General features: G+C 39.6%; 2 protein-coding genes across 2 annotated transcripts in view; one reads left to right on the forward strand and one right to left on the reverse strand.

Moving 5' to 3' along the window:
- Window positions 1-1,515, reverse strand: part of ITK (IL2 inducible T cell kinase) — a 60,184-nt gene extending 58,669 nt beyond the window's left edge. The window contains exon 1 of the mRNA XM_006211884.4: window positions 1,249-1,515. Within this exon, the coding sequence (XP_006211946.1) occupies window positions 1,249-1,386 (138 nt within the window). The 5' untranslated portion in view covers window positions 1,387-1,515. The remainder of the gene's footprint in view (window positions 1-1,248) is intronic.
- The window catches only part of MED7 (mediator complex subunit 7), a 50,986-nt gene that overhangs the window by 18,762 nt on the left and 19,680 nt on the right, over window positions 1-12,544 (forward strand). The gene's annotated exons all lie outside the window — the stretch shown is intronic.

A 12,544-nucleotide genomic window follows, 5' to 3' on the forward strand; every position in this document is an offset into this window, starting at 1 on the left:
AGTCAACAAGTAGTTATTCAGTCCTCACCAAAGGGGCCTTGCACATAAGTAATTCCATATTCTTCCCGATCGGTTGATTATTACAAGTAAGAATCCACTTAAGATGAGCAAGTCTTTTTACTTCTAAAGAAGAGGCAGTATTCTTTCACCTGCAACTTAGAAGTCCTGGCACCCATAGGCTGCATACCCAGCCTGGCCTCCTTCAGGGCTCCATTCACTGAACACTCCAAAGCCCAGCTCTCAAAAGACCCCAGAGCCATGCCTCCACCTATGGAGTCTGATCCCAGCCCAGAATCAGAGTGCCTTTGTCTCTAAGTGACCGTCAAGCATCTAGCGTTACTTCCCCTACCTCCCTGACGATGGAAAAATAATACTACGATACAGTAAGAAGTCAAACCTGCTTTGAAAAATTGCTGAGAAGGGCTGCACAAATGCTACTTCATAGAAACAAAGGATTTTAAAGAAGAAAGGAATGTTACAGGTGGTATTTCCAGCGCTTTCATTTTGTTCAAAAAGAAGCTGACATGGAAGGTACAGACATTTGCCTAAGCTAAGTCACCCAGAGACAAGCAGAGTTTGATCTCCTGACCCCTCTTCCTTTTTGTACCAGACTACATTGTTATGACTATTCCTGTTGCTTTTGTTACCATTAGTATTATGGAATATAAGAATACCTTTAAATATAAAAAGACTGACTAGCTACGCAGCTGCAAACTTCTGGGTGAGAACTGCTGCTCTTTCCTGCAAAGCATTTTGTGCATGATAACCTTAGTCTCCTGGGAAGTTCTCCAAGGAATGAAGAGGTTTACCACTGGGTCTTGCAAATCTTAGACAATTAAGTACCCAGGGACTATCATTCCAGACGTCAGGTGAGTGAAGACCACTGAGACAATTAAAATTGAATTTGCAAAAATGTTGACACTGGATGCGTCACTTAATCATTCCTTTTGCCACTTAAAATACTACAATTTTAAAGTTAAACTTTACCTTGTAAGGGAAATATAAACTAATGAATAATAAACTTACTCTTTTACAGTTTTTAGAGCTGAAAGCACCTAATACAATTACCCCATCTCTTGACTTTTCTCCACATTCTCTTCCATTTACTCCACCTGTACTTTTAGGTTGTTACAACAAGCACATTGGGTTCCCTGTGTTCTTATTTTGTTCTATGTGTATCCTCATGATTCAGCCCAGTCTAAATATAAAGTACTGCCTAAAAAAGACCAAAACAAAGTGCTCACATACCCCATGACGGTCCTCAAAGTATGCCAGGCTGGTTTTGGTTAAAACAAAGAATCGGACTTTAAAGTTTGAAGGAGACGTTCTTCTCTTCTGCTGGGATTTCTTGATGAGCTGCTCTTCCAGGAGGATAGAGTTGTTCATGATCCAATTCTTGAAAAGTGATGCACCTTGGGCATCACCCCTCCGCACAACCAGAGAAGACAGCTTCAGGACCAGGAATGTGCTGGAGAGGCAGTTGATCTTCAGAGGGCTGTTCAAAGACAACCTGCCTCCAACGTTATCTCTCTATCAATGTTCAGTCAACATCGTAGAGCTTCTCCTCTGATGTCAAAGCCCGTAACCACATCCTATCGAAATTCACAAAACCAAGAGGCATATGTAAAAATCATACATACCCTTTGCTGTACGGTTTAGAAATGATGTTTAAAGAACCTTAGACTCAAAATGACATGACAGATTCAGGTTTAATCTTTACCATTCCTGGTTTAGCCCTTCCAGCAGTGAAGGCACATCATGGCAGGGGTAGGGACACGGGCTTTGGAGCCAGTGGACGTACTATGTGTCTTAGTTTTCTGTTGGCTGCTGTAACAAATTATCACAAGTTCGGTGCTTCACAAATTCGTTATAAGTCTGTAGTCAGAAGTCCAAAATGGGTCTCCCTAGGCTAAAATCAAGATGTCAGCAGGGTTATGGTCCTTTCTGAAAGATCTGTAAGGTAGAATCTGTTTTCTGCCCTTTCCAGCTTCTAGGACCACCTACATCCCTTGACTCGCAGTGCTCCTCCTCCATCTCCAAAGCCCACGACAGCAGGTCAAGTCCTCTCATCTCATACACCTGTATCCTCTTCTCTCCCTCTTCCATGTTTAAGGATCCTTGAGATTACCTTGGTTTGCCTGGATCATCTAAAATAAGCCCCCTGTTTCAAAGTCTGTTTATTAGCAACCTTAATTCCATGTTCTATCTTAATTCCTCTTTGTCGTGAAATCTAGCATATGCACGGATTCTAGGCATTAGGACAAGGATATCTTTATCTACCAGAGTTTGGCTTCATCAGCTAACTAGCTGTGAGACTGTAGACAAATTACTCAAGAGCTCTTGAGCCTCAGCATTTTTGCCCATGAAGGGGATAAATGGTGGCCTTAATGAGGCACTGCAGGGCCACTCTCTGGCTTCCTTCCTCACCTCATGCCTTGCTCACACATGCTCCCTCCAGCCCTCATGCATGCTCCGCAGGCGGCTTTGAACATCGGCTCATTTTGCCTGAAAACCTCTCCTCTCCCCTACTTTGCCCGCTTTCACTCTAAGTTACACTGCTAGTCTCAGCATACATGTCACCTCCCCAGGGAAGCCTTCCTGGATTTACTAAGTCAAAACTACCAATTATATGTGGATGGCACCTTATGATATACCCCTGTATCGGCTGTAATTGCACTTTTTGGAGGGTGATTTTTGGATTAATGTTTGTCTCCCCTACTAGTCTAGAAGCTCCCTAATGGTAAGGACTTTACGTGGCTTTGTTCACCGTTATATACTCAGCAACCATCATGGTGCCTCACACATAAAAAGGATATTTAGAAAAATGTGTTGAATACTCACCAAACTGGGTTGGACAATTATAAGAGACAATGGGCATAAAATACTGAAGGGGAATATATTAAAGCTTATTATTTTTTTAAACATAAATGAAAGCCCATAGAAGTTTCTCTGGCTGACAGATAAAATGATTGCCTTTCCATCCCAGAGCTCCAAGGAAGAGCAGAAAATAAGTAAATCTTTCAGAATGGTGTAATAAACAAAGCACACGTGGGCTCAGAAGATACCTAAGTTATGTTGGTGTCCCAGCTCTGTCTCTTACTGAACTGTTTCTCTTTGAGGATGCTACTTACCCTTGATGATCCTTAGCTCCCCAGAGAGAGTTCTTTTGGGGACTAAATCCCATAAACTCTGAGTGGTGGCTGTTAGTCATGTATCTTGCCTTAGCATTAGGACATAAACTATTGTATGTGAGTCCTACTTCCAGCATGAAGTAAAAAGCAAGAAATCTCAGGGCCAGCTTTCAGAGGTGGCACATACCAGACAGGGATAAGTAATGAAACAACAGTCATCACTGTGTAGGAGTGCGGTTATCTAAAATGTGTTTTTTTAATGTAAATTACCAGACTACAGCTTAATCTGGTCTCATATATTGGGTGTCCTAGCATAATCAAGACACTCAGGATTGTGGGGGAAAGGATACTTTAAATGATTTCTCCACCTCCATTCTGAGGTTTTAAGACATAGGTGTGAAAATATGCTGCCCAAGAGTTAGTTTTTTTTTTCCTCTTGTGAATATGGGCTTGAGACAGGGATTGCCATTTTCTCCAAGTATGTATTCTCCTCTTCTTCCCAGGTAACTGACTCTGTGAAGGTTATCTGGGCATCTGGCCTGCCAGAATAAAGATTGCATTTTTCAGTCATGTTAACTGTTTTCTAGCTAATTGAACAGAACAGAATTTATGAGCACTACTTTCGGGAAGTATCCTTAATGGCAATTATCATACTGCTTTCATTCTCTTTTTCCTTCTTCCTGCTGACTAGAATGTGGATGTGATGGTCGGAGCTGGAGCAGCCATGATATATCATGAGGTAGAAACTGCATGTTGAGGACAGTGGAGCATAAGATCCTGAGATCGTAATGATCTTGGATCCTCCACACAGCCAGGGAGCACTTTTTCTTTAACATAAAAAGAAAATTTTATTTTCAAAGGTCCTATTATTTTGAGGTTCTGCCACAAACAGCAAACGTAAGTCTAACTAATACAGAGTATATTCCAAACTAGACTGTAAAGTCCTTTGAGAAGGGTAGATTTATACCCGGTTTGTTCATGTTGAAAGATTTACAGACTTCACAAAGTATTCTCATGTGGGAAAGCAAAAAGTCATCAGTAGGAGCCTTTCATTTGCCAAGTTTCCACAGAGTGTAATTACAAGTACCTTTATTCTCTCTCTCAGCACCCTCAAGCCCACTCACTAGGTTTGGTCTTTGCCCTTACCTAAACATAAACTTAAGAAGCCCGATAATTTCCCCACCACTCTAAGGAAAACATACATAAGAATAATCCTTTTGTTTTGGTTTTAAAAGTCCAATTCACAGGACCCAAATTCAAGAAGCTCCTACTTGTCAAAGATGGAACAACTTGGGTATCAAATAAGGCTTTTCAATGAATTGCAGAACAGTCAAAATGTTAAAATCACAAGTTCATAAGATTCTTGAAAAAAATTCCAACCTATCGATCACTTTCAGAGGATGCTGGAGAACCAATTTATTATTCTCAAAACTAGAAAACAAAGGGAAAGAAGGAAACATATTTCTTATATTCCTGAAGATCTGTATCCCAGTTCAATAATCAAATATTTAATGAGGAAAACTCCTTCTTTACAGAAGAATTCCAATGAATAAATTAAGGAGTGCTAGAATATTACCCTTTTGCAATCCTAATGACGTAATGGATTTAGGCAGTGATCCTCAGTTGCTGCAAAAATCATTATGTGAAAAGCCAATAGGAAAATTTGTAATTGATTTATTAGACTGATAACATTGTAACACACAGATTGATCTTCACAGCACAAAAAGAGAGACAACCAGACATTATATATTTCCTGATGTGATGTAGTAGGAAATACACCAAACCACCTACGCAGAAGTCTTGCCAAAAAAAGAAAAAAAAATCAAACATTAATCTCATCAAACCTCTAGATGTAAATTCGAGTTTGCAGGAAATGCAAGAGATAAAGGAACATGACAAATGACAGCACAGAGATGCAATTGGATAAATCCATAATGCAGTTGACCCTCTGAATTTGCGGGTTCTGCATCTGTGGATTCAACCAACTGTGGATCCAAAAAAAAAAAAAAAAAATTCTGGGAAGTTCCAAAAAGCAAAACCTGAATTTACCATGAATCAGCAACTATTTACATGGCATTTGCAATGTATTTATAACTATTTTTATAGCACTTATATTGCATTAGGTATTGTAAGTAACCTAGAGATAATTTAAAGTATACAGGAGGATGTGTGTAGGTTATATGCAAATACTACACCATTTTATATAAGGGACTTGAGCATCCTGAGGTTTTGGTATTGGTGGTGGGGGAATAGATCTACTGTGGGATGATTGAACTCAAACCACTAAAGACAAATGACCCTGTGTCTGTAACAAATAAATCATAGGGAGAACCCATAGATTAAAAGAGACTTTAAGAGACATATCAAGCATGAGCTGATTTTATCCAGATTTAGATTCAAGCAGATCAATTGCTTAAAGACATTATGAGACACCTGAGAGATCAGAATACTGACTGCATAGTTGATGATTAATTACTTTGAAATTTTAAGGCATGAAAATGGTGCTTTATCTTAAGAGTCCTCATTTTGCACAAAAACAGACTGAAATAATTATTGATAAAATAACGAAATGTGTGAGATTTGCTTTGTTATAATCCATGGGAGGGGCAGAAATAGGTAGAGGAAGAGATCACAAATGTTCGGTTGAGCTGACAATCGAAGCTGGGTGGTGGGTAAGTTGGGGGTTTTTTATTCTAGTCTCCTTACATTGCTCTGTGTTCCAAAATTTTAATAAGTTTTTATAAATTTTGGTAAGTTTTAAAATAAATTTTTAATAATTTTTTCAGTTAAGAAAAGAAAAAGGCCTGTCCATTTCAGTCTAATAACCAAAACTCCAAACATGTATTCAGTTTAATGCTTTTCCTCAACCTAAGCAGAAGTCTGCTACAGGCTTTGAAGCATATTGCCTTTTCTACTACATCCTAACTCCTTCTCCTTCCCCGCACACTCGCCTTGCTCCAGACTCACCCCTTCAGGGGCAGGCTTGTGGGGGAGAAGGGAAAGAAGCACCGAATTCAATGAGGTTACAGCTGCCATCTGGGGTTGCTGCCCTCTGAATGTGGTCGATACCCAGTTGCTTTTTCTTTCATGGGAAGGTGTTGTCGTGTGCATTGTTGTCATTATTTTCAGAACTCTGCCAGCAGTTTTCTTGATGTGGGAGATGCCAGTCTGACTCCCAAAGAGCCCAACCTTCAGCTCTTGGGCTTCTTCTGATCCACCTCCAGCATTCTCCTGTCCCTCCCAACTCTGCTGGGACCCCTTTGCCCTATTGGTTATCCTCTTGGGTAAATTTCCCTTAAAGTGCCTGTCACTTGGTTTCTGGTGGATGCAAACACCTGTCCTCCTTCTCCCTGTGTGACACATAGGGCCCCTAAAACTCTCTCTTTTGACTTTTCAAGCTGTTGTTTTCTAAAGACTGGAAGTGGGTGAACACTATTAACTGGCAAACTTGTTTTGCTTCTTACTGTCAAGCATGGATAATAGAGTATTCCGTTTTAGAAAAGGATGGCACCGGTTCCTTGAATGGCATTACTTTAGACCCTTAATGGGGAGGATACAGCTCAAGTGGTAGAGTGCATGCTTGGCGTACACAAGGTCCTGGGTTCAATCCCCAGTACCTCCTCTAAAAATAAATAAGTAAATAAACCTAATTACCACCTTCCCCAACAACAACAAAAAGATCTTAACTGAATCTGAGCTTGATAAGCTCGCTTAACATCCTGTAACAAAGAAACAACCAATTCAGGCTGGCACTCCTGAATCCAGCTACTTGAATAGTGACATCCAAAATTTTGATTTCTGTTTCTTAGTTTTGTGTCGGCTTCACCCTTAGGCAGGCTTTCCTAGGCAGGAGTCCTAGGCTGATCTTTTACCACTGAAACTGGATTTTTTTTCTGCTAATAGTTCCAGCCAAAGTTCCTGAACTGAGAATCATTGCCCTGGCTTGGTGACATGCTAACATGTACATCGGTTGTTACAACCAAGGCAGAATATTCCGCTGTCTGTTTCTAGGTCTTCACCCTCTCCTAGATTTGGGGATGGAGTCAGCCCTGCCCAGCCACATGGACTGGGAAGAGGAGGAGCGCACCCTCCGGAGGAACACCAGCGTGTTGTCTCTGGAGGAAGTGGGCTGGTTGCCGGCTCATCGATAAATGGTCTCACCCTTAGCCTAACCTCAAGCTCATTTTTGTTGCTCTATTGTTTGAGGCCCTGCATTTCCAATCCTCTTCTCTGGTCCAGAGAATAGCCATTTGATAAAGGAAGACGCTTCTTACATTACCTCAGAGCCCCTCTGTGTCCAAGACAAAGATTCTTCAACTGTCCTCTTAGGATGTGGCTTCCAAGGCCTTTGTTGATTCTTGTGGTTCTCATCCAAACTTGATCAGGCTGGTTTGTATCTGTTTCAGAGTGATCCCCAGAACATTTTGGTAATTGCATAGCCTCTTCTTTCTGAAAATTAAAAAAAAAATGAACAATGACAAACCCTTATTCCTTCTAGAACTATTAGTCCTAGAGGAAAAACATGGCATGAGCACATAGACATTTTTGGGTAGAGTGTTCACTGCAGTGTTGTTTGTAATGGAAACAGCTTATATGTGCATCAGTGAGGAACTAGTTAAATAATCTGTGATGTATCCATTCAGTGGAACACTGTAAGGTGATGAAAATGAATCAAGTATATCTAGGATGTGTCACCCTAAAACAATCCAAGAGATATTGTTAAGATAGAAAAGGTACAGACCAATAGGTGTGGCATAATCCCATTTTTACATAAAGGTATTTTGTGTTTTTATTAATATATATGTATATGTGTACACTGTATAGGGCAATGTCAAAAAGTGTACATAATAGACATCTAGCAAATGAAACTGGAAAAGTGGAGGGACGTTTTGCTTTTTAATTTATTAAAAAATATAAAATTATGGGAGAAGTTTTTACTTTCCAGTTAGTAATTTAAAAAATATGTCCTTTGTCAAGAAATAGTTGGTTTGATTAGTAGAAGACAGTGATAACTAAGGTGGTCAGGAAGCTTAGACCTAATTTTTTGAAATATTTCTTTCTCATTTTCTTTTTTTGAAATATGTACTTACATATATATATTTTTTGTACATTTGTATATATATATATAAATTCTTGTAAAATATATAAAATTTGTATATAAATAAATTCTTGCTGGAAAAAGCCAGCTATCAAATAGACAAAAATAATAATCACTTCTAGTCTCACCCCACGGAGAAAATCCATGTTAACATCTATCTTACTTTCTTCTAGTATTTTTTTTCAGAGTTAAATTTAATATTTAATCATAATAACCATCTTACCCAAGCTCCTGGATTATTTACTCCCCCAACCTCTATACAGTTCCTAATCTTTACTTTTATCTTTAATGTTTTATATTTGTGTGTGTATTTAATTGCAAGCTTCTTCAATATAACATCAAAGAAATAAATACACAGATTGAGATGGAACATCTCATGGCTTATAAATATAGGCAGATTGGAAGCCAAGAGACAGAAATCATTCTAAGACTGAAGAATAGGGCGGAAGTCTGCTCTGAGTGGGGCTAAAGATGGCTGAGGACAGAAACAAGCCGCGAGCAGAAAGTGGGGAGGAGGGGAAGAGAGGTGACAGTAGTTGGATCGTAGTGTTGAGAAATAACATTATTTAGATCACCCGTCTGGCTTCTTTCAAGTACTCCAGCTCGTCTTTGTAAACCTAAGGCGGAAGCAAACTGATTTGCATACTGGCTCTCAGGGAAAGAGTCTAGGTGACTGTGGTCTCTTTCTGACAGCCCGAAGTAAGGCAGAAATCAGGCTGGCTTCCTGAAGTCCTAGGTGCCTAAGGCTAACCGCAGCTCATCCCACGCCAGCTCGGTTTAGCAGTGTTGACATAAAAGCACTGTGCATTGTATTTTGGGCCGGGGGATTTACCCAGCAGAGACATGCTGCGTACAGTATGGAAATCTCCCCACCCTCACATCCTGCCTCACTGACAGTGCCCTCTCCGGTGGCATACTCATCGAAAAGGCTATATATAGCTGCCTGCTGGCCTCGCTTCTCCAAGTGATAGATGGGGAGCAAAAGTTATTGACTTGAAACCTCTTCCCATGGTAAGTGTGCAGACTTCAGCCGTCTGTAGTCTTGCACGTCTATATATACTCAGAACGTCACATACAAATATATGGAAAACTATCCTTAGACTTGTAGTTTTGGAGGTTTCTTCTTACAAAACATTGTTGGTTTTCAGTATCGAGGTAAGTGTTCTTAGGTCCATATACGCATGTTATGGTTATGCTCTCATGTATTTAGTTGTGCCCCTGTATTGTCCCCCATCTCTTTGGTGGTGACTTATACATGCTTCACTATAGTTCTTGTTAAGAACAACTACCAAAAAGTTGTAAGTAGAAAAAATTATAAAGCATGTAACGTACACTTTCAATGTTGTGTTAAAGCATTGTTCATGTACCTGTCTGAGGATTATGTGATTATCAAAGAGAAGGAAAGAAGACAATGGGATTAGATTAATAAATCAAGTCCGAAGTATTGCTGTCTGTTTTTTTTAACAGCTTTATTGAGATGCACTTCCCACACCGAGACATTCGCCCATCGCGAGTGTACACTTTGGTGGTTTTTCATATATTCACAGAGTTGTGAGACTATCACAATGTGATTTTGGAGCACTTCCGGAACCCCAGGAAGGCTATCTGTTGTTGATTACAGTCTAGGCTTTGTGAAGTTCCGTAATAACTTAGAGATTTTTATTCAGAAGAGATGCAAATGACTTCTGTTTAGTGAAAAAATAACCGGAAAGGTTATAATGTCATTGCCCTGTAGCCATTTAACCAGTTCTGCATCTAACCTGGCAATGTTCGCCCAACATCCTTTCTCCAGTGCCAAGACCTATTCCTCTAATTCTCCTTGAACCAGCTCTGCCATCACGTTGATTCCCTCATGGATGAGTTAATTAAATCTGCAACATGTTTTCATTGTATGTTTGTGTGAGAGTCACATTTAAAATGTTTTGAAACTTGTATTTTGTCAACCTAAACGCTCTTAGCATAATGGTGGACATGTAGTGGGCAATCAGTAAGTGTGTCCTGATCTCCATTTTTTGGATAAGGAATGTATCAGACTTTTCAACTTTGGGAAGAGGGAATAAATTTTCAGGTCTTTAAGAAAAATCAGAAAATGAATTTTGAATGATATTTTGTGTTTTGGTTCTCAAATTCTAAAATTTTGTGCCAGGGAGAGTTAAATTTGAATGAAGCTAATTATTTACCTCTTTTCCATATCAAGGTTTGAATGAATGAGTATTCTAAGAATAGAATTTTACTGCCAGAACATTTTTATAACTCTATAAACTTAAAGTATTATTTACTTTTGTGTAAGCAGTTTATGTAGTGGAATAAAATCTGAAAGATATAAAAGAAAATGCCCTGGAAAGCTAAGTCTCCATCCCACCATTTCCCTCAGCCAACAAGTTGCCCAAGATTGCTCCTACTACCAGCTTCCTGACATCTCTTCACACACGCACACATTAAAAATTTATTAGAAAAAATATGGCTTACCATATATGCTGTTTTGCAACTTGCTTTTTTCACTTACTAATATCTATTGAAAATTGTCCAACATCCCTATACATAATAGTTGCCTCAGTCAAAACATGTCTGGTAGGTGATCACTTCTCACTACTTGCACTACTACCACAGGCATCTTAGCCTCATCATCTCTCATGGGAGCTACCCGTCTCCACCTCTGTGCCCATCACAACTCGACCATCTCTTTGCAACATGGTGGCCAGAATGGTCCTCCATATATGTAGATCAGAGCATCTCCCATTCAGAGCAGAGCTAAAGACACACAGTGCCCTACAAGATCCATCCTACGTGATCTGTTTCCCTACCATCACCACCGATGCTTCTTGGTCTCATCCCCTACCACACTCATTCACTCCACTCTTGTCACTGTAGCCCCTTTGGTGTTCCTTTAACACACCAGGCACACTCCCACCTCAGGATCTTGCCCCTTGCTATTCCTTCTGACCGAGATGCTACTCCCCAGATGTCTGCATGGCTTCCTCCCTGACCTCCTTAAGGTCTTTGCTCAAAGGTCACTTTTCCTTGATGCTCCTTGACTACCACCTCCAGCTCCCTCTCCCCTGCATAGACTTCCATCTGACTTTTTTACTTTACCTTTCTCCATAGCACTTATGAGCATTGGAGATACCGTATGTTTTACTCATTTACTGTCTATATACCAGCTCCATGAGAGTAAGGATATTTGTTTTGTCCACTGCTGCATTCCTAGCACCTAGAACAGAGCCTGGCACAAAGAAGGCACCTAATAGTATTAATTATCAACAGTAATTAACAGTACTTGTAATTTGTGTTCTATTTGTGTGTCCCAGTGTAGTGTAGTTTAACCATTGCCCTATTTGGGGACTTCCATATGCTTCTGGTGCTGTGTGACCTTGATACAGTTGCTTAACTTCTCTGAGCCTTGATTTCCTCCTCTAAAGAATAGGAATAATAGTGGTAGCTACATTTTATAGGGCTGTTTTGGGATTATATTGTATACATTTTAAGGTAAAGTGTTTAGCACAATGCCTGGCTTATAGTAAGTTCTTAATAATATAATTATGATTTCTCTCATTAATCATTCATCAGAAATGGACTTATGGGAAGAATAGATGGTTGAGAATATAGAAACCTCTTATTTTAAAACCTAATCATGTTAACTTTTAGCCATAATCTCCTTACAATTGAATATAAACCACTTCATACTTTTTTTTGGAGAAGTCATTTAACATCTCCAGAAAAAAAAAAAAAATTAGCTCTTCAGAGGTGGGACCTTGATCTTTGCATCTCCATTATCTAGCTGCTCCTAAAAAATAGTGTTTGCTCAATAAATTTTGTTGACTAAACAACTAGAACGATGAATTTCAGGGAGCATCAGCAAGCAAGGTTGTATTTATTGAAAAGCTGTAATGTGCCAGGTACTGCAGTAGGCACTGGGAAATATAAAAAAGACCATTTAGGGGATGAAGTTTATTTCAAGACCTTCACATAGTAATCACTGAGTTTGGGGGAATGTATTTTTATTTCAATAATAGTCTTCTAACTGGGGGAGGGGGAATTTGGATTCATCACCTTGTGCAAAGAACAAAAACTCCAGAAAGACGTCTTTGCCATAATTTCTCTGAAGAGCTTTTCAAAGAAACAAAACATCAGTGGTTTATCAGGTAGACATCAAGAGTGAAGCAGCAGGAAAACCAATGTGGGAAATCCTATGGTGATTCAAGACCTCAACGAATTCCTGGGGTCCCCACGCACATTGCTAACCGTGAACAATTCCATATTTGGTGCAGAGTGAGAATATGATGGTGAGCCGCCAGCTTGAGACAGAGACCAAGAC

This window comes from Vicugna pacos, chromosome 3 (genome assembly GCF_048564905.1).
Source record: "Vicugna pacos chromosome 3, VicPac4, whole genome shotgun sequence".
Lineage (NCBI taxonomy): Eukaryota > Metazoa > Chordata > Mammalia > Artiodactyla > Camelidae > Vicugna > Vicugna pacos.